Source organism: Emydura macquarii, unplaced genomic scaffold (genome assembly GCF_026122565.2).
Source record: "Emydura macquarii macquarii isolate MOO-44397 ecotype Brisbane River unplaced genomic scaffold, CSIRO-AGI_Emac_v2 contig_2661, whole genome shotgun sequence".
NCBI classification, from domain to species: domain Eukaryota; kingdom Metazoa; phylum Chordata; order Testudines; family Chelidae; genus Emydura; species Emydura macquarii.
The window spans coordinates 265,812-285,455 of record NW_027132798.1 but is presented as its reverse complement, the minus strand read 5'-3'; the positions used below and the strand labels follow the sequence as shown (position 1 = coordinate 285,455).

The following is a 19,644-nucleotide window of genomic DNA, read 5'->3' as shown; positions in this document are numbered from 1 at the left end:
GGGGAGGCAGGGGGCTGGGTGGGGGATGGGGTGCTGCCGGGCAGTGGGGTGAGTGTCGGTGAGTGGGGTGCAGGGATGGGGTGCAGTGCGGTGGGGTGGAGGGCAGAGCGTGGGGCGTGGAGACCTGGGGGTGGGGATTTGGGGGACACGGGGCCGGGATGGCGAGCAGTGGGGGAAGGGAGGGGAGGGAGCACTGGGGGCAGGGCGCGGGGGTGAGCAGCGGGCGGTGGGGGAGGGGAGGGGGGGGGCGGAGGACAAGCAGGGGGTGACGGGCCGGGCCGGGCTGGGGGGGGGGCTGGTCCTGGCCGCACCCACCGCGAGCTCCGGCGCCGCCCGCCCGGTAACTAACGGCGCCGGCGCTGGGCGGGAACCAGCAACGGGCGGTCGCGAGGCGGAGGCGGGGCCGGGCCCTCGCCCCGCCCCGCGCTGAGACTCCCCCCCCCGGCGCGGCCCCGCCCCTCTCAGGAGAAGTGGCGCGGGGGTGGGGGGGGCACGTCGGCACCCCCCGCATTGGAACTGCCCGCCCGTTCTCCAGCCCGGCCCGGCCCGGCCCGGCGCCCCCCCCCCGGTCCGGGGTCAGAGCCCGCCCCGCGCCCCGCGCCCCGCTCCCCGGCGGGGGCCCAGCCGTGCAGGGTCACGCGCATCGGCCGGGGGGGGTCGGTCAGTGCCGCGTGCGGCCGCAGCCCCTGCACCACGGGGGGGGGCTCAGCTCCCCCGGCCCCCCCATTCACACACACACACACGTTGGACGGGCCGCTGGCTCCGCGCGCTTTGCCCGCTGCAGCCGCCTCTCCGCCCGCATCTCGCTGGGGGCTTTTTCCGGTGGCCGCCCCCCGCTGCAGCTGCCCGGCACCCCCTTCACCCCCAGTCCGCCCTGCACCCTTGGCTGGCCCCGGCTGCTCTGGGCTCCTTCCAGCTCCCGGCGGCTGTCCGACCCTCGCTCTGCCAGACCTCGGCCTGCCCCTTCGCTGGAAGGAGCAGCCTGGGCCAGGGTCTCCCCACACGCCCTGGGGGGAGATGGACGGAGAGATCATCCTCGTCCAGTAGTAGCAGAACTGTCCTAGTCCGCTCAGGCCCAGGAGCACCTCTCATGGGCCAGCCCCCCTCGTACAAGGTGCTGCACGAACCCAGGTCAAGGACAGCGCCTGTCCCAGAGCTTAGGAAAAGAGACAACAGATGGCTGCTACAAGTGGACAGACGGATGGTGCCGTGCAGGCTGCACTGAGACAATCCTGGTCTGGCGGCAGGCGGGGATCTGAGCGCACCAGCAGTGTCTCCAGGAGGCAGCGGCTGCAGAGGGAGCCTTGCAGATGTGTGTAGGGAGCTGCTCCTGCTCAGAGAAGCAGCCCTGGAGAAAGCAGGAAGGGGCTTGTCTGACATTTAACAGGCGGGTGATGGAGGCTGGCTCATGGCTGTGGTACTCCCAAGCGTTCCCGGTGCTGAGCCAGCCAGCCCACCAATTCTCTCAGGGCTTCCTGCTGCAGAGATGCTGGAAGAAGCTCGGGGCATTGCTTTCCTACTCTGCTTGCTCACTCTTACAAGCCCTCAAGCTAATTTCTCTCCTCTCTGTTGCCTGCTGCAGGAGAAGAGCCTTCTCTTGGCCTGACACGAGCCAGGGCCCTTTTGAAGCAAGTGGGGTGTCCTAGTCTCCCCACTCCCTGAGGGTCTGTGCTGAGGCCTCCCCTCATGGCTCAAACCCCCTTTAGCATTGGGAGGAGTTGGGGCCTGTCCCTCCATTGAGCAGCGGCAATAACTACATGGTGGTCACGGTTGCCTACGCACTCAGCTCTTGCTTAGCCAGCGCACACATCCACATGCCAACTGCCCCAAAGAGCAACAGCTGGAGAAACGGCTTCTCTGGGCCTGGAGCTCCTGGTTCACAAGCAAGTCTCCCCCCCCAGCTCTCTAAGGAGCCTTTTCCTGAGTCCAGCAGGGAAACCCCCAGGAGCCTGGAGCGCCGGCTCCAGCCACAGCCTTCAGTGGGAACCCCGTCTCCCAAAGGGCTCTGGCCTTCCCAGCCCATGCCGACAGTGTACAGGCAGCTCCCCGCTCTCTGCGCTGCCTGCTGTGGCTGCTCCAGTCCTGGAACCAGGCCCCGTGAGAAATGCGGAGCTCTTTGTTAAAAGCTTTATTACCTGCGTACAGCTCTATGCCATCCACTTGGCACGGCTGCTCAATGGAGCGGGGAGAGGATTTCCTCCCTGGGCCCAGGGAACTGAGACCGATGCTGCCTGGGGGGATCCCCTAACAAGCCCTGGCTGGAATCCACACACATGAACAGAAGGCACTGCACTCACCATGGAGAGTGCAAGGACTGGGCCATTAGCACTTAACTACTGGGACAGCCAAGAGGAGGTGATTTCAGGCAGCTCCCTGCAAGGACTGGGCCATTAGCAAAGAATGGAACAAAGGGAGGGTGGTCTGAGCGGACAGCTGGTAAGGGTGTGGCCGTGAGGAGAGCAGCCCCAGAAGACAGCGACAGAGAAGTTGGATCTCAGCAGAAGACCATGCGTTAGGCCAGTCAGGATTCTGCCCTAAGCCTGGCTTGCCTAAACTAACCTAGGGTTCCTCCCACACCGTATCCAGGTGCTACCCCCTTCTTGTGAAACTGCTCATTTGCCGTGCCGACGTCTCTGAGCAGGAATTCACCTCAGCGGGACTGGCTGGGCATTGCGGCCTGCCTTGCAGAGAAGTGCGGCCCCAGGGGGTGGGGGCTGACACTCAAGGCATAACGCCCAGGAGACTGTTTAAAAGCTGGGGCAAGACCCTGTAAATCCGTGACAAGTGCTTCAGCCCCCTTGCTCCACCTTCGAGCATCTTGCCTTGGTGCAGGGAGGGCGGACAGGGCTTTTTCCCATGGGAGGCGGACATGGGCCTGCCTTAGGAATGTGCAGGATACTCCACTCACTCCTGTGGGGCCACATAAGCTCCATTCGCCTGCTGTCCAAAAACCCAGGGCTGAACCCCTCTTCTTAGGGTAACCCCATTGTCTTACAGGGAGCGGGGCCAGGGCTCACCCCACTAATTCAATGTCAAAATGGTGCAGCAGAGCCTTAGTGCCTAAGGGGGAGCATCAGCATGCGGGGCTGCCAGCTACACGCAGGGGGTCTCTGCCAGTTCGTGTGCCCATGCAGACAGAGACAAGAGAATCACATGAGAGCCAGGGACAGAAGCAGTACCGGATGGCTCCATGGACGGCTGCCAGGGCTCTTCCACCAGCTGGGCACTTCCTGCAGGAGGCTGATAGGAGAGTGAGGGGCTGGTCCCCGCCCAAAGCATCCCATGTACCCAGAAAATCCAAGGGATACTGATTTATTGGTAATATGAAATAGCCTCCCAGGGACACAGAGAAAACCCTGCCCTTGGGCATGAGAGTCTACTGCACAGCAGCTGCTGTGGCTACAGAGTCCTCAGCAGGGCCCCTCAACGGGCGGGGAGCAATGGGTGCACCACATGGTCCAGCCCCAGGAAGAGGGGCAATGAGAGCGAGCAGCTGGAAGGTCCCACCTTTGCTGCTCTCAGCCCCAGTGTCAGGCAGCTGGTCCGGCCCAAATGCTGCTGGAGCTGGAGTGGCTGCGATGCCAGGAGCCCCAGGATGCAGCTGGCACCCATACGGGTCAGTTCTGATGCTGGTACTGCAGAGGAAGTGCCCATCAGGACTGGAGCCAGCCCAGGATGCAGCTGCAGTGCCCCTGAGAAGTTGTTTCTCACCCTGGTTACAAGAGGCCCAAGTCCAGGGCACAGCCATCTGGCCCGCCACGGCTCCGTGCCACGGAGGACTGGGGAACGCCCGGAGGCAGTTGGGCTGGCCCTAGCTGCCGCTGTCGGGGGCGCTCTCCGGACCAGCTACCTGCTGGCTAGGGTGGGTTTCAGACCCAGCTGGTCCTGGCAGGGTTGCAGGGGCAGTGCCAGGGACCTCGTTCGGGCTGGAGCCCAGGGCCACCTGGGCTGCAGTGGCCTCGTAGTCAGAAATGCGGCGCTGCACGATGGAGGGCATGAGCTGCACGTAGGCCCCCATCAGGCGGTGGTTGGAGTGGACGAGCTTCCCAGCGCAGCCATCCAGGCAGGCCTCCTGCAGGACCAAGACACGGGTGTCACGGGGGGACGCGGAGACGCGGGTGTCACGGGGGGACGCGGAGACGCGGGTGTCACGGGGGGACGCGGAGGCGGCTTCCATTGCTCCCAGACCTCCCCACCCATCCCCACCAGCCCCCCTGCCCGCCCCCCTCCACAGGCACCCCTGCTGCTCTCAGGACCCGGGCCCCGAAGCTGGGCACCCCGCGCTCCGAGCGCACGGGCAGAAGGCAACGATCCCGCCCGCCGCACCCCGGGGAGAGCCGCCCGCCCCCCGCCCGGCCTGGCCCAGGGGAGCCCCGCTCACCTCCTCCCTGCTGAGCGCCCGGTAGTTGAGGTTGCAGACGCAGCGCAGGAAGCAGAGCTCAGTCATCCTGTTGTAGACCAGCAGGAAATCCCGCAGCTGGAAGGGAGGAGCGGGGGGGGGGTCAGACCGGACTGGGGGGCACAGCAGACCTCCCCCCGCAGAGCGGCTGGACGGGGGGGGGGTCAGACCGGACTGGGGGGCACAGCAGACCCTCCCCGCAGAGCGGCCTGAGCCAGACCGGACTGGGGGGCACAGCAGGACCTCCCCCGCAGAGCGGCTGGGCTGAGCGGGGGGAGGGGTCAGACCGGACTGGGGGGCACAGCAGAGCAGCGGGGGGGTCAGGACAGCCCCTCCCCGCAGAGCGGCTGGGCTGAGCGGGGGGAGGGGTCAGACCGGACTGGGGGGCACAGCAGACCCACCCCCCCCGCAGAGCGGCTGGGCGGAGCGGGGGGGGGGGGGTCAGACCGACTGGGGGGCACAGCAGACCTTCCCCCCCCCCCCGCAGAGCGGCTGGGCTGAGCGGGGGGGGTCAGACCGGACTGGGGGCCACAGCAGACCTTCCCCCCCCCGCAGAGCGGCTGGGCTGCCGGCTCCACAGCAGACCCCCCCCGCAGAGCGGCTGGGCTGGCGGCTCCTTTCGCTCTGAGGCCCCCCGACAACCACAGCCGCTCCCCCCGCCCCCGCCCGCCCGGCCCGGCCCCGCTACTCCCCTCCCCCCGGCCCGACTCACGCTGCGCAGCTGCTGCTGCTCGCCCGGCGGCTCCATCCCCAGCCCACGTGACGCACGCGCCGCACCTCACCGCTTACTTCCGTCCCGTCTCTGACGTCACACACGGCCCGTGGGGCCGGTCCACTCCGAGGAACGCTTTTGCGGCCGATGCCTATACGTCACTTCCGTCCTGCTTTCCAAACTGTTTTCGCGTTCAGGGGTCACTTCCGCCCTCTTTGCCTGCCGCCGTTTCCGTCTGCAGTGATGCCGTCACTTCCGTCCTTCCTTCTGGCGGCCTCTGCCCGGCTCGTGACGTAGTTTCCGGTCTGTCCCGGGGCCGAAGCGGATCTGAGGCCGGAGCCTCCGGCGCTGGGTGACCCCCGGCAGTGGCCGGAGCAGGTGGGGGCGGGTTTGGGGCCGGGCGGGGGGAGGCCAGGTCGGGCGGGTGGGGGAGGGGCTGGGGTTGGGGGGGGTCTCCCTGCTGCTCAGCATCCCCTGGTGCCGGGTGCCCTGCCGCAGGTCCGGGAGCAGGCAGGCCCCGGGGGCGCCGTGCCGTGCCGTGCCGTGCCACGGCTCCCCCGGGTCGGGCGGGGGGTTCCCCGCAGCGCCCCTTGCCGTGTGCCGCCGGGTTCGCCTGGCGGTCCTGTTCGGCGCTGGCCCGGCCCGGCCCGGCAGCGGTGTGCGGGGTGGTGCGAACAAGCTGCTTTGGCCCCCAGGGCCTCTGCAGGGCCCGGCCAGTGCCGGGGAGCAGGGCCCGGCCCGTGCCTGTGCATGTCCCCGTGGGGCTGGGCTGGGCTGGGCTGGGCTCTGCGTCTGCCGCCTGCTCCGGGCAGGGCCGGGTGGTGGCTGGTCGAGTCTCGCTGCTGCAGCCCGGCAGCCCGGCTGGGGCCCTGGGGCGGAGCGGAGCGGGGCTCGGGGCTGTAACGGGGCGGGGGCGGTGCTGCTGGTGCTGCGGAATGTGCACTGACCGGTCTGGCAGGCTGGGCTCCTCCTGCTGCGGGAGCTGCTGCCTGCGGCCGGCTGCGTCTCCTCTCCTGCTGCCTGCCTGCCTGCTGCCTGCCTGCCTCCGTGCTGGGGGCTGCCGCTCCTGCCGCCTGGTGCCGGGGAGGGAGGGCGGGTAAGGCCGGGCTATCACTCTGCCTCCCCCCCGGTGTGCAGGCTGCCCGTAGCTCCCTGCTCCTCCACGCAGAAGGGCTCGGTGCTGTCAGCCCTGTGGTGGCCCTGCCCCGTGTGGAGACCAGCTGGGCCCCGGTTTCTGTCCGGCTGAGTGAATTGCCCGTGTGGGGACCTGGCATTGCCCTTTGGCTTGGCGTGTCTCTGGCATGCAGGGCGGACTCGAGGGGCACGGCTGTGTCTTAGGTTCTCCTGGGAATTGCGTTAGTCCTGAACGCGCTGCCCTCAGCCCTGCCCACCGGTGCCCACCATGCAGCAGTAACTCTCTCGCCCAGGGTGCTCCCTGGCCATGGCACGGGCTGGAGATATCGCCTACTGCGGAGCCTTGGGGACGTGGCTGTTGGCACCAGCTCCCTGGGCACTGGGCCAGGAGCCGCTCGGCTGTGAGGGCCAGGTGTGTCCGGAGGCAGCTGGCTCACCCACCCTCCGCTGAGGAGCTGCAGGTGTTGGAGAGCTCAGGAGATTCTACAAGGCAGGGAGCTGCTGCTGCCCCCCCCCCCCCCCCGGCGAGGGGGGCCGCTCAGCCGGTTGTGGGGGAGCTGCTGCCTCTAGGTGAACCGCGGGCCTCCTATTCCACACAGCCCACCCCATGCTCCCCGGAGCAAAGGAGAGTCACTGACACTGCTAGGGAGCAAAGGAACACTTGCAAACCCAGTGCACAGGTGGCCTGTGGAACTCACTGACACTAGGTCCCGCTGACCCAGGAGCTGGGCAGGAGGGTTCCAGCATCTCTGTGGAAGATGAGCCCCAGCTTTACGTCAGGGAAGAGAGATACAGAGGGAGCCCTTTGGGTCTCGGGGGACTCAGGCTGACTCTCAGGGAGCCCTTTGGGTCTCGGGGGACTCAGGCTGACTCTCAGGGAGCCCCAGCACTTGGGCAGGACCCAGCTCTGGGGAACAAGCCGTGGGCAGGGAGCCCCAGGGGACTCAGCTTCTTCAGCTGTGGGGTGAGTGACAGCCACACTGCTGCATCTGCTGGGAGTCTGGGATGTGCCCCGGAGCCCGGCCGTGCAATGCTGCCTCTAGCCAGCCAGGCCTGCGGTCCCCTCTGCTCTATGAGCCAGAGCCTCGTAGCCCCAGGTCCTGCTTTGGGCCTGGGCTGAGCGAGTCCAGGCCCTGAGACCCACAGAGGCCGTCCCAGCCATGGAGGTGGCAGAGCAGTGTGGGTCTGTGAGCCCCGTGTGTGCACTGCCCTGGGGGGTCGGGGTGGGGGGGTGTTTTCTAGTGGCTGCCCCGGTCCCTGGGATTTGGGGTTGTGAGCCCAGGCAGGACAGTCGGAGCGGGGCTGCCCACTGCTTGGCAGGGCTGTGGCAGCTGAGCCCACGCACACAGGGCCCATTGTTCTCAGCTAAACTCCTTATCGGGCGTGACTGGCAGGTGCAGGGCAGTGCTGCCCCGGAGGCAGCAGGCTGGGTGGCCCCGAGGTCTTTGCCGTAGGCTCCTGAGGAGGGGAAGGAGAATGTCTGAGTGGGAGGCACCGTGGTGATCCGTGGAGCGCTGGCCGTGCCAGCACTGCTGCCATTCTGACGGGGGCAGGGGCCCGTGGGGCCGGCTCTCTCACAGCACCCAAGGCAGCCGCGGCCGGTGGGAAGCCCCCCAGCCCCAGGGGCGGAGGTTGGGAGCTGATGGGTCTGGAACGTCTGGGCAGCGTGGGGAGGCCTGTGCTGTGTTGTGCTGCTGCCCTGCCCTGCCCTGCCCTGCCGGCTGTGCCAGAGGAGGCAGCCTGTGTCCTGGCAGGGCCGGACCTCCTGGGAAGGGGCTGTGGACAGACAGGCTGTTCTCGGGCACTGGCATTGGGGGGGATGGTATGTAATCTGTGTGCCAGTCCCGGGGGGTAGGGGGGGATTCAGGCTGAGTCCTCTGGGAGCTGCAACCAGCCAAGGCAGCGTCTCGCAGGGATGGCAGGTGGGCCGGGGCCTAGGGAATAGACAGCAGAGCGCGAGGCAGAGCCTTGGCAGGAACCCAGCCTGCTGGTGGCCCCTCAGCCTCTCCCTGTCGCTGCAGATCCTGACCATGACGGATGGGCTCATGAGCAAAGCTGCCACCATGGAGATCCCCATCAACGGCAGCGGGGACACGGGCAGCCTGCCCGAGGATGATGGCCTGGAGCAGGTATGTGCCGGGGGGGTGGGCTAGATGGGCATGTTGGGGTGATTGAGAGCAGGGCCGGGCTAGGTGGGTGTGTCGGGGGAGGGGTGGGGGCACCAGGCCAGGTGGACGTGTCGGGGGGATGGGAGTGGGGGCACCAGGCCAGGTGGGCATGGCGGGGTGCATTGGACTAGCGGGCATGATCTAGGGAATGAGGGAGTAGGTTGCACTGGTGGGGACGGGCACTGTGTGGAAGAAAGCATAAAGTCAAACAGAGTAAGCATCACCAGTGACTCCACCTGTGTACAGACTGCCTGTGGAAGGAAGTTCCAGACTTGAACAGGATGACTAGCGGTAGGAATATGCTAGCGGGCGCCTGAGCAGGCTGGTGATGGTGATTGTGAAACGCTCGGAGATTACAGAAGGGCAGAGAACACAATAGTAATGGGGGATTTCAACTATACGTCGCCTCCAGAAGGTGCAGAAATCAAGTTTGTAGACACCTGAAGTGACTGTTTCTTGGAGCAGCTAGTCCTGGAACCCACAGGGGCTCATTCTTGGTTTAGTCTGAAGAGAGCACAGGATTTGGTCCAGGAGGTGAATATAACTAAACTGTGTGATAACGGTGACCATAATGTAAGGGAATTTAACATCCTTGTGGGGGGAGGGGGAGTACCAAAGAAACCTCCACAGTGCCTTTTACATTCAAACGTGGGAATTATACAAAATGAGGATCCTAGTTAAATGGAAATGAAAAGGACCAGTCACAAGAGTGACGTGCCTGCAGACTGCTTGGAGTCTAAATGTGTGCCCCAAAGCAATCAATCAGCCATAAGAGGACCAAAAAAACGCCGCCATGGCTAAACAGCAAAGTCAAAGAGGCAGTTAGAGGCAGAAAGGCTCCCTTTAAAGACTGGAAATCAAATTCTGCTGAGCAAACCAGGAGTCTGGGAAGTGTGTAAGTATAAAAGGCAGGTGAAGAGAGCATTTGAAGAGCGACTAGCCAGGGACACACAGCGGGGCCACTGGACTGTCAGGGGTTAAAGGAGCGCTCAAGGAGCTCCATGAATTCTTTGCTCCGCTCTTCGCTGCAGAGGACGCGGGGGAGATTCCCGCCCGCGAGCCATGCGTGTTAAGGGACAGATGTCCTGGACTGAGGTGTCAGTAGAGGACTCCGTGACCCTAGTGGGCTGATCCAGGGGAGGGATGCCACCAGAGCTGGCCTATGCCCTTTCTGTAGCTAGTCCCTTGGCAGAGTCTACTGGCCCCAAGCGATTCCACTGGGGCAGGCCCATGGCCTCCTGGCACCAGCCGCTCGCGTCTCTCCATGGCTCCCTGCAGCGAATCCAGCCCAGTCCCCTCCAGAGTGCAGCGCTCCCTGGCAGCCTTTGCAAAACAGGCGTGGCTAGCACAGAGAGGCCGCGATTAGCCATGCTCTGTCCTGGCCACGCCGGTGCAGCGGAAGCTGTTCTCGGTTCTGGCTCAGAAGAAAAGCTCTGTGGGTCTTGAAAGCGTCGCTCTCGCCATCAGCAGTTGGTCCAATGAATGACGTTATCTCACCCATCTTGTCTCTCTCTGTCCCGGGTGAGGGCTGTGGAGTCCTTCCTAGGGCCGGCTCTGACTGCAGCCACCTGACACCTTTTCCCCTTTGCCCTCCAGCGGAGCTGTGGTGTGTGGGAGCGCACAGCCTCGGCCCCTACAACCACTCGGGGTCAGGTCAGCCAGGATGCTAGTGGAGTAGGCCCCTCCTACGGGCTCACTCCCACTAGGGCTTCAGTGCGTCCCAAGTTTGCCTGGGGCACATTGGGCACCCTGCTCTGCCCTGAGCTCCCCCTGTGGGTCCCCCTGGATGGGCCCCTGGGGAGCCCTACACGCCTCCAAAGGGCCGTGCACCCGCCTGCAGCCAGGAGCGATCCCCAGCCAGCCTGGTAGCCAGGAGGGTTTATTAGATCTCAGGAGCACGGCGCAGACAGAACTTGTCAGCAGATGAGTCAGGAAGTCACAACAACACCCATCTTGGGGAGCACTAGAGCCCCCATTCCTGGGCCCTGCTCCCTGGGCTCCCCCACGGGGGACTGACCCCCTCCAGCCGCCCAACACGCCTCCCCCCACCCCAGACCATTGTCTCTTTCCCGGGCCAGGCAGCCACCTGACCTTCTGATGGCCAGTTTATATCCATTCGTTTTTTTGTCCATGTTGGTGCTGAACTTAAATAACTCCTCTCCCTCCCTGGTATTTACCCCTCTGATGTACTTACAGAGAGCAGTCATGTCTGCCCTCAGCCTTCTCCTGGTCAGGCTAAACCAGCCAAGCTCTTTAAATCTCCTCTCACAAGGCAGGTTTTCCATTCCACTGATCATCCTTGTCGCCCTTCTCTGCACCTGTTCCAGTTTGAATTCATGTTTCTTAAACACGGGGGACCAGAACTGCACACACTATTCCAGATGAGTTCCCACCAGCACCTTGTGTAATGGTACTAACACCTCCCTGTCTACTGGAAATACCTCGTCTGATCCATCCCAGGACAGCATTAGCTTTTTTCATGGCTACATCACGCTGGCGGCTCATAGTCAACCTCTGATCAACCAATACACCCAGGTCCTTCTCCTCTGTCACGTCCAACTGATGCGTCCCCAGCTTATAGCAGAAATTCTTGTTGTTAGTCCCTAGGTGCATGACCTTGCACTCTCCACTATTAAATGTCATCCTATTTCTATTACTCCAGTTTACAAGGTCATCCAGATCTTCCTGTGTGATATCCCGACCCTTCTCTGTATTGGCAATAGCTCCCAACTTTGTGTCATCTGCAGACTTTATTAGCACATTCCCAGTGTTTGTGCCACTGTCAGTAATAAAAAGGTTAAATAAGATTGGTCCCAAGACCGATCCCTGAGGAACTCCACTAGTAACCTGCCTCCAGCCTGGCAGTTCACTTTCAGTAGGACCCGTTGCAGTCTCCCCTGTAACCGGTTCTTTATCCACCTTCCAATTTCCGTATTAGTCCCCATCTTTTCCAATGTAACTAATAATTCCCTGTGTGGAACCGTATCAGACGCCTGACTGAAATCCAGGTACATTCGATCCACCGCATCCCTGTGTCTAAGAAATCTGTTCTCTTCTCAGAAGAGGAGATCAGGCTGTTCTGGCACGATCTAGCTTTTCCCCCAAGATCTTGCATGCTACTGAGATCAGACTGACAGGCCCGTAATTACGTGGATCACTTTTTCTCTGTCTTAAAAATAGGAACTATGTTAGCAATTCCCGTTGAGTTTACGGAGCCGTTAAAAATTGACAAAGGCCTGGCGGGGGTGATGTAGCTGGGGTTGGCCCTGCCTTGAGCAGGGGGTTGGACTAGATGATCTCCTGGGGTCCCTTCCAACTCTAATTTTCTGTGAGTCTATGAAAATCCTTGCCAATGGGCTTGTCATTTCATCTGCCAGTTCCTTTGATGTTCTGGGGTGGAGATTATCTGGGCCCCCCAGTTTGATGGGTTTCCACCAGTTCTGTCGTGACCCAGCCATTCCACCCAGAGAGTGAGGCGACACATACCTTATGTCTCCTGTGCTCTTCTAGGGGCCGTGTCGACCCTTTTGCGCCACTGGGTGGCCACGAAAGTACAGAGGGAAACTGAGGCGCACATAGGCGTCATACAAATATTACAGAAAATTCCTGCGTTGGCCCAGGGGAGCTGGGACGCTCGCTGCAGCAGGGCCCGGCTGCCATGGGGCTGACTCTCCCAGAGCCCACCCCCATCCCCAGCTCTCCTGGACTCTGCTCTTGCCCTTTTCAGGACCTGCAGCAGGTGATGGTGTCGGGCCCCAACCTGAACGAGACCAGCATTGTGTCGGGGGGCTACGGGGGCACCGCCGAGGGGATCATCCCCACCAGCACCGTCAAAGGTAAGGGGTCCCGGGGCGGGAGCTGGCTCACTGACGCGCCTGGGCGGCACAGGTCCTCCCCGCTTGGTCCCATCCGTGGTCTGCTGGGGCACTGCTGGCAGGAGTCGGGGAGGCGTAGGGTCCTGTAGGGGAGGTCTTGGGGGGAGGCAGGGGTGCTGCAGGGTCTGGGGCAGGAGCACTCCACAGCGCCCCCGCTGGCTGCCTGGTGCATTGCAGGGGAGGGCCACTAGCTTCTCTGTTGCTTGCTTCTCTGCCGGGCTGCAGAGCCCAGGCAAGTGGGACTGGCTCTGCCCAAGTCTAGGGGCCCAGCCCAGCTCCCTCCCCCCCACCGCCCCCGGGCAGCCCTGGGGAAGGGAGCAGCTGAGACCCAGCGCCCAGCCGTGCCCAGATCCCTGCACCTCCTGGCCCCAGGGCTCTGCCGGCACAGCTGCTGCCCTACCCAGGTGGTGCAGGCGCTAGCTAGACCAGCTGTACCCTGCGGGGAACCCAGCAGGGACTCCCGGGTCGGAGCATCTCGATCGCCCCAGTGGGCCAGGCTGGGAGGCCGGGCAGTGCGGGGCAGGGGCGCCCTGGGCGTGTCCCGCACCCCGACCCTGTTGTGTGGTTTGTCTAGGCCCTGCAGTGCGGTATAACGCCTCCTTCCCGGGACTGCGGCTTCTCCAGGCACAAGGTGGCTCCCTTTTACCTCCTCGGGGCTTCACTAACTGGCTGGGGCAGGACCCTGCTCTCCGCGGCAGCTGGCCGCGGGCCTTGCCCCTGTGTGGGGAGGGGCTGCTACCCTGTCTGCTGCCCCCCGGCTGCTTCGTGCATGCACTGCCTGGTGCCGGGGGGTCCCCATCACGAATGCTTTGAGGCCTGGGGCCTCACTGGGTCGGGGGCAAAGGGGCAAGACCCACAGGGAGCCTCTGCCCTCCTGGGCTGCTGCTCCGTGGGGTGCTGAGCTGAGAGCTGGGGGGAGTCAGGACTCTGGCCTCTGTCATGGCCCCGGCTCACTTGCCTAGTTCCTCATGGCCCCCTGCCTTCCAGGGCGGGCTGGCTGGCACAGGAGGGGGAGGGTTTGTTAACCCAGCCCTGGAAAGCCAGGCAATGCTGGTGTCCCACCCCCGGGCAGATCCCCACACGGCCCCATGGGAGGGAGGGACCAGTGTCTTCCCCCTGCACGGATCCCCCCCATGGCCCTGTGGGGGGAGGGGAGGAGAGGGGCCGGCATCCTGCCCCCTTCCGCCCCCCGCACAGCTCCCTGGCATGGTCCCATGTGGGGAGCCTGCCGGGGCCACCTTCTGGCATTGGGGGCCCCTCGTCCGTGTCACACCTGTGATCTCTGCCAGGCTGACGTCCAGATGCCTGTAGCCAGGTCCCGGCCCCCCAGGACCCCCAGCCTGGCCTCCGTTCTCAGGGCTGCCTCGTCCCATGATGCTTCTGCCCCATGGGGGGCAGCCCAGGCCTGGGGTCCCGGCTACCCAGCTCGCTGAGCCAATGGCTTCCCCCCGCAGCCCTTAGGGGCCGGGACTCGTGCGGTCTCCACCCTGGTGGGGGAAGGGGCTGCCCTGGCAGAGGCCAGCAGGTGACCCGTGGTTAGTAGGTGGCTGCGTCTGGCCCAGTGAGTCCCTGCGTGGGGAGGGCGAGCGGCGTGGGTGCCCCTGGGCGGGCTGTGCAGTGGGGGGGACGGGGCTCCTGCTCCGTGGCAGGTCAAGGTGCGAAGGGCCTTTGTCCCCCGCCGTGAGCTCAGCCTGTCCTCCCGCCGGGGCGCAGGGGAGGCCGGCCGTCCTGCGGTGCTGAGCAGCCGGGGCTCAGCACGACTCACCCCAGCGTCTCGGAGCATTAGTGTCCCGGCCCCCGGCCAAGACCTGTCCGGGCAGGGTCCCCGCCGCCCCCTGCGCACGTGGGGCTGGGCACTGCAGGCTGTGCGGGGGGGCTGCCCCGAGGCACAGGGCCCCCCAGGCACCGCTGCTAGAGGGCTGGGGAGGGCAGCTGTGCCCTGCCCTGGGAGGATGGCCAGGCCGGAGCCAGCTGTCTCGGCCCCACCTTCTGACCATCTCCCCATCTCCCGCTCCCCGTTCACCCCCGTCGCTCGCTCACCCCCCGCCTCTGCCATCCCCTCGCCTCCCGGCATCCCCCGCCTGGCCCGCCTCTCTGTTTCCAGGCTCCCCTGTCACATCTCATTCGCCCCGAGGACCATTCATCTCACCCAGTGACTCAGCTGCCAGCCGGATCGCCAGCCTGGCAGATGCACCAGCAGGTACCGCAGCCCCTCTGTGGACCCCTGCCCCGGGAACGTGCTGGCTCCATCCTGTCCTGCTGGGGAACCTGCCCCCTCCCAAAGGCTTGGCCGGGGGCAGAGGGCCCCCGGGGGGGCTGCGGAGGGACGTTGCTGTTGGCATCACTGGGCAAGCTGGAGGGGCACCAGGCAAAGGTAGCCCTGCTCCTGGGACTGTCTCCCCGCCGCGGCACTGGCCCCCCAGCGGCTGGCCTGGCCTGGGCACAGCTCAGCTCTGCGGGGCCCGCCCTTGGGCCTGCCCGGAGAGCTCGCAGCCGCCAGCTGGTGCAGGAAACCTGAGTCCTAAGAAAATGAGTTGTCGGGGGAAGGAGGGGAGGTGCTGGGGCCAGTGGTTCTGCTGTGGGGGGACATGTGAGTGTCTGGGCTAGTGGGCCTCCGGGGAGGGGGGTCATGCGTGTGCTCTGTGGCTCCTGGAGGGCTGGGAGGGACGGACACATGCTGGGTGCTGCCAGGCTGGGGGGATGTGGATGTGCTCTGCGGCACCCAGGGGTAACGGGGGGGACAGGACAGGATGGGATGTGCTCTGCAGCACACAGCAGGTCACGGGGGGGACGGGACGTGCTCTGCAGCACACAGCGGGTCAGGGGGAACAGGACGGGACGTGCTCTGCGCACCCAGCGGGTCACGGGGGGGACGGGACGGGACGGGACGTGCTCTGCGCATCCAGCAGGTCACAGTTTCCAGCTTACCTTGGCAGGCGGGCGTCCTGGGAGCCGACTTTGACCGACAGCCGCGATCCCTGGATCCCCGGACTCCAGGAATTGGGCTTTAGGGAAATGCAGAGTTGTGCAGGGTTCCCCAGCCCTGCTGCTGGGACACCCACCCGCCTTCACCGCGCTGCTGGGGGCCAGGCCTGGGGGCAGCTCAGCTCGCCACATAGTCCAGCGGGCCGGGCCGGGCCGCAGCTCCCGGGGACAGTGAAAAGGCCTAGGGGAGCTCAGTGCTGGGGTCTCACCATCGTGCCCGGGGGCTTCGTGTGTTGCAGGCGCCGGGCTGCACCCGTCGCACCCCAACCCCGCGGTGACGGGAGACGAGGCTGCCCGGGGCATCGCGGGGGAGAAGTTTGACATCGTCAAGAAATGGGGCATCAACACCTACAAGGTGAGCTGGGCTGTGGGGCGGGCCACCCACGGGGTGTGGGGGCGAGAGCCTTCCTGGGGGGCAGGACCAGCCGGCCTGGGGGGGAGGGGCATGGGGTGGGACGCACTGCCCCATGGGGGAGGATGGGCTGCCGGTGTGTGTCTGGCTGCCCCGTGGGGGGATGGGTTGCTGGGGGGGGACGACTGGCTGCCCCATGGGGGGGATGGGCTGCCCCATGTGGTGGTGGGGGATGAGAACAAACTGCATTGATTTCCCTCCGAAACGCTGGTGTGTGATTTCTGGGGGCTGCCCCCCGCCGGCCCTGACCCTCCCCTGCCCCCCCGCCCGCAGTGCACCAAGCAGCTGCTCTCGGAGCGCTTCGGCCGGGGCTCGCGCACGGTGGACCTGGAGCTGGAGACGCAGATCGAGCTGCTGCGCGACACCAAGCGGAAGTACGAGTGCGTCCTGCACCTGGCGCGGGCGCTCACCCACCACTTCTACAGCCTGCTGCAGACCCAGCACGCCCTGGGCGACGCCTTCGCCGACCTCAGCCAGAAATCCCCCGAGCTGCAGGTACGGGCGGGGGGCGCAGGGGGCTGATGGCCCTGCCACGCGGGCGGGGGCTGTGGCGCGGGGGGACGGGTCCGAGAGCAGGAGGAAGGGCCCAGCTCTTCCCCAGGGCGGCTGCTGGGGGTTGGAGGCCCTGACCCGCCCCGTCCCCGCCCAGGAGGAGTTTGGCTCCAACGCGGAGACGCAGAAGCTGCTGTGTAAGAACGGAGAGACCCTGCTCGGGGCCGTCAACTTCTTCGTCTCCAGCATCAACACGCTGGTGAACAAGACCATGGAGGACACGCTCATGACCGTCAAGCAGTACGAGACGGCCCGGTGAGCGCGGGCGGCGAGGGGCGCGGATGGGTCGCTGGGGCTGGCGAGGGACACGGACAGGCGCGGGCGGGCGCAGGGTGCAGGCGAGGGACAGGCGGGCGCGGGTGGGCGAGAGGCGTGAGCGAGGAATGCAGATGGGCGAGGGACGCGGGCAGGCCGCTGGGGCCGGCAGGGCGCGGCGCAGCGAGCACCGGGCTGCGGTTCCCTGCGCCGGGCGGCTCTGACCCCACCTCCCCGCAGGCTGGAGTACGACGCCTACCGCACGGACCTGGAGGAGCTGAGCATGGGCCCGCGAGACGCCAGCACCCTGTGCCGCCTGGACGCCGCCCACAGCCACTTCCAGAGCCACAAGGAGAAGTACGAGAAGCTGCGCGCCGACGTGGCCATCAAGCTGAAGTTCCTGGAGGAGAACAAGGTGCGGGGGGGACCCCGCCAGGGGGTCTGCTCATGTCCCGGGGCCGGGGCAGCCATGGGCCTCTCTGCCCCCAGGCGGCACCACGGCCTCTGCACCCGGCCTGCGGCTCGGCCGGCCCCTCGGCGCAGCCTGGGGAGGCTGCCCTGCCAGGAGCCCCCTGGCCACAGCTCCTCTGGGGGTTGGCGACCTCGACCCCCTCGCCCCGGGGGGGCTGGGCCGGGCTGGGGCACTGGGTTGGGGGGTGGGTGACCCCTCCCTGGGGGGCGCGGGCTGGCTTGGGGTCAGCCCCTGACCCCCGCCCTCCCCGCAGATCAAGGTGATGCACAAGCAGCTGCTGCTCTTCCACAACGCCATCTCCGCCTACTTCGCGGGCAACCAGCAGCAGCTGGCGCAGACCCTGCGGCAGTTCAACATCCAGCTGAAGACGCCGGGCGCCGAGAAGCCCTCCTGGCTGGAGGAGCAGTGAGCGGCCGCCCACTCACTGAGAGTGGGACGCCACGGGCCTGAACTCTGACCTCTGACCCGGGCCGGGCCGCGCGTGGGCGAGTGGTGAGCCGAGGGGCCCGGCCTGGGCCCCGTGCAGCCCTGGGGCAAGTGAGACGGGACCCCTGGGGAGCCCCGCGGCCTGGGCCCTGGCTGGGTACATGGGGTCCCTCTGCCCAGGGTGGCCCCGGGCTGCCGCGCCCTGGTGAGGGCTGGAAAGGGGCCCTGAGCGCGGGGGGGTCCAGCTGGGCGGGTGGCGGCAGGGCTCCCCCATCTGCACCCCCGCCCTGGGGCTCAGTTCCCCACCCCAGCCTGGGCTACTCCCAGGAGTGCAACATTTCAGAGTCACCCGCCCAGCACGGCTGCAGGGCCATGGGGGGCACTCTTCCTCCCCCCGGCCTCACTCCTGGGGGGCCAGCGTGTCTCCCCCACGCCCTCGGGCCTCCCTCCTCACAAGGAGGCCAGCGTGTCCCACCCCGCACCCCGGGGCCTCACTCTTTGGGGGGAGGGGTGACAGCAGGACTCCTGGGTTCTGTCCCGGCTCGGAGGGGAGTAGGGCAGGGCAGGGGCCAGGAGCCAGGCCTGCTGGCTCTGTCCCGGCTCCCCTGCCCTCACCCTGCGCAGTGGGGCTCTGGCATTTCAGGGGGTGGTTGGGGGTCAGCTGCTTTCACTCGGCCCCGCCCCCCCACACACACACACACTACAGCCCCTTCTTCCCCGGCACTGGGGCAGTGGGACCTGCTGCTGGGCTCCAGCCGCCACTACAGGCCCCCGCTGTGGGGCAGGGAATGGCTTTGGCCTGGCACTCCTGCCGGCTTTTCTTTTGCACAGCGCCAGCCCCCTCCGGCCGCCCTGCACTGCCATGGCTCCTCCAGCCTGGGGCGGAGGGGCTGAGGGGTGAGCTTGGCCACGGAGTCCCCGGGGTGTGGCTGGCTCCCTGGGACTGGTGGGAGGAGACCAAGTGATGCCTCCCGTCAGGGCCGTGTGCGGTCGGTCACGGTCAGCGCCTTGTGCATGTCTGCAGGGGCGGGGGGTGGCCAGGTCCATCTTGCCGTGGTCACACCGGGGGCCGTGGGGCGCTGGGCCCTTCTCCTCTCTCCTGGGAAAGCTGCTTTGTTTTTCCTGCTAACTTAATCCCTGGTTCTCCCCCCACGACTGTAAAGATTCCAGAATAAAAGGGTACAAAGTCGCCCGGCGTGTGGAGGGGCTGGGCAGGGGACGGGGGGCTGGAGCCCTGCTGGGCACCGGGCAGGCAGCGGATCAGCGGGCGACTCAGGCTGGGCGACGCCGATATCCCTGCCTGGGCAGAGGGGAGGAGACGTCATCCTAGGGCTGTGGTCCTCTCACGGGGGCTGCGGCTGGTGCCCCCCGCTCTCCAGGACTCCTTCCCTCAGCCCCAGGGCAGAACCCCACGCCTAGGCGCTGCCACAGCTCTGCCCAAGGCCTCGCCAGCCTGGGCGCAGGGATCGGGGCACCAGGGGGGCAGCTCCACCCCCACCTCTGCCAGGAGAAGGTGGCTGCTGTGCTAGGGCAGGACTCGGCCCCCCCAGGGGGTCACTACACTCCTGCTGCCAGCCTGCAGCCAGGCCCTGAGCCCTGCTGGGGTGGGTACAGCTGTGCCCCCAGCCAGGCGGCTCCGGCTTCTCCCGTCCCAGGCCAGAGTGGTGTGAGCGGCCCCTCGCTCTGCGGTCACGGCGTCACACTGATGTCCAGGCGGAGCAGCATCTCCGCCAGGTCCCGGGGTTCTGCCTTGGGATGCTGGGAAGGGTGGCTGGACTCTGGAACGGAGCAGGTCTCGGGTTTCCAGGTCACCATCCTGCAGAACTGGGCCCTGGTTTCCCCTCGCCAATCGGCATCCAGGGATGGGGCGGTTCCGCAGCGTCTGTCCTGGGCCCGGCGAGCTGGGAGCTGGTAAGGTCTGTGGGTGATAGACAGCGAGGGGGACAGGCCAGTCGGCCCGTGCGATGTGGGTGATTCAGACACGGTGTTTTAATGCAGCCAGACGCAATGTCATGGGGCTGGGGCCCAGCAACGTCAGCCCTGCCTGCAGCCCGGGGCCTGTGCTGAGCCCTCGCTGAACAGGATCCAGCAGGAGTGGTGGACAGGCAACGAGCTGGGCTGCCGCAGCCAGGCTGTGGCGCAAAGAGCTAATGCCAGGCGTGGCCACGTCAGCAGGATGAGGAGCAGGGAGGGGGTTTAACTCTGCACAGCAGCGCTGAGACGGTTACTGCAAACACGCAGCCTGGGCTGATGT

At 66.0% G+C, this 19,644-nt stretch overlaps 2 protein-coding genes across 4 annotated transcripts; one reads left to right on the top strand and one right to left on the bottom strand.

The window, feature by feature from the left end:
• Window positions 1–934: 934 nt before the first annotated feature.
• TIMM10B (translocase of inner mitochondrial membrane 10B) lies at window positions 935–5,253 on the bottom strand. Its single transcript, XM_067564635.1, has 3 exons — window positions 5,112–5,253; window positions 4,382–4,477; window positions 935–4,072 (listed from the first exon to the last, which is right to left on the bottom strand). The coding sequence occupies exons 1-3, from the start codon at window positions 5,145–5,147 to the stop codon at window positions 3,812–3,814; spliced, it is 393 nt and encodes a 130-aa protein (XP_067420736.1). The 5' UTR covers window positions 5,148–5,253; the 3' UTR covers window positions 935–3,811.
• An 80-nt stretch (window positions 5,254–5,333) lies between these two features.
• Window positions 5,334–19,389, top strand: ARFIP2 (ADP ribosylation factor interacting protein 2). Of its 3 annotated transcripts, XM_067564631.1 has the most exons (10): window positions 6,162–6,207; window positions 8,267–8,374; window positions 12,141–12,249; window positions 12,863–12,919; window positions 14,393–14,488; window positions 15,513–15,628; window positions 15,959–16,180; window positions 16,335–16,492; window positions 16,733–16,907; window positions 17,218–19,389. In XM_067564631.1, exons 2-10 carry the CDS (start codon window positions 8,276–8,278, stop codon window positions 17,371–17,373), a joined length of 1,188 nt encoding a protein of 395 aa, XP_067420732.1. In that variant the 5' UTR covers window positions 6,162–6,207; window positions 8,267–8,275; the 3' UTR covers window positions 17,374–19,389. The 3 variants fall into 3 exon arrangements, with proteins under 3 accessions (XP_067420733.1, XP_067420735.1, XP_067420732.1); XM_067564632.1 differs by lacking the exons at window positions 6,162–6,207; window positions 14,393–14,488 and adding an exon at window positions 5,334–5,489; XM_067564634.1 differs by lacking the exons at window positions 6,162–6,207; window positions 12,863–12,919; window positions 14,393–14,488 and adding an exon at window positions 5,334–5,489.
• Window positions 19,390–19,644: the final 255 nt, after the last annotated feature.

What these genes read in the sequence shown, in the direction of transcription:
- ARFIP2 (XM_067564631.1), top strand. Translation starts at nt 8,276, where the DNA reads ATGACGGATGGGCTCATGAGCAAAGCTGCCACCATGGAGATCCCCATC. An exon ending in CCCCACCAGCACCGTCAAAG is followed by an intron (nt 12,250 to 12,862) that starts GTAAGGGGTCCC and finishes TGGTTTGTCTAG; the next exon opens with GCCCTGCAGTGCGGTATAAC. An exon ending in CCTGGCAGATGCACCAGCAG is followed by an intron (nt 14,489 to 15,512) that starts GTACCGCAGCCC and finishes CGTGTGTTGCAG; the next exon opens with GCGCCGGGCTGCACCCGTCG.
- TIMM10B (XM_067564635.1), bottom strand. Translation starts at nt 5,147, where the DNA reads ATGGAGCCGCCGGGCGAGCAGCAGCAGCTGCGCAGC. An exon ending in AGCAGCAGCAGCTGCGCAGC is followed by an intron (nt 4,478 to 5,111) that starts GTGAGTCGGGCC and finishes CCTCCCTTCCAG; the next exon opens with CTGCGGGATTTCCTGCTGGT. An exon ending in GGGCGCTCAGCAGGGAGGAG is followed by an intron (nt 4,073 to 4,381) that starts GTGAGCGGGGCT and finishes TTGGTCCTGCAG; the next exon opens with GAGGCCTGCCTGGATGGCTG.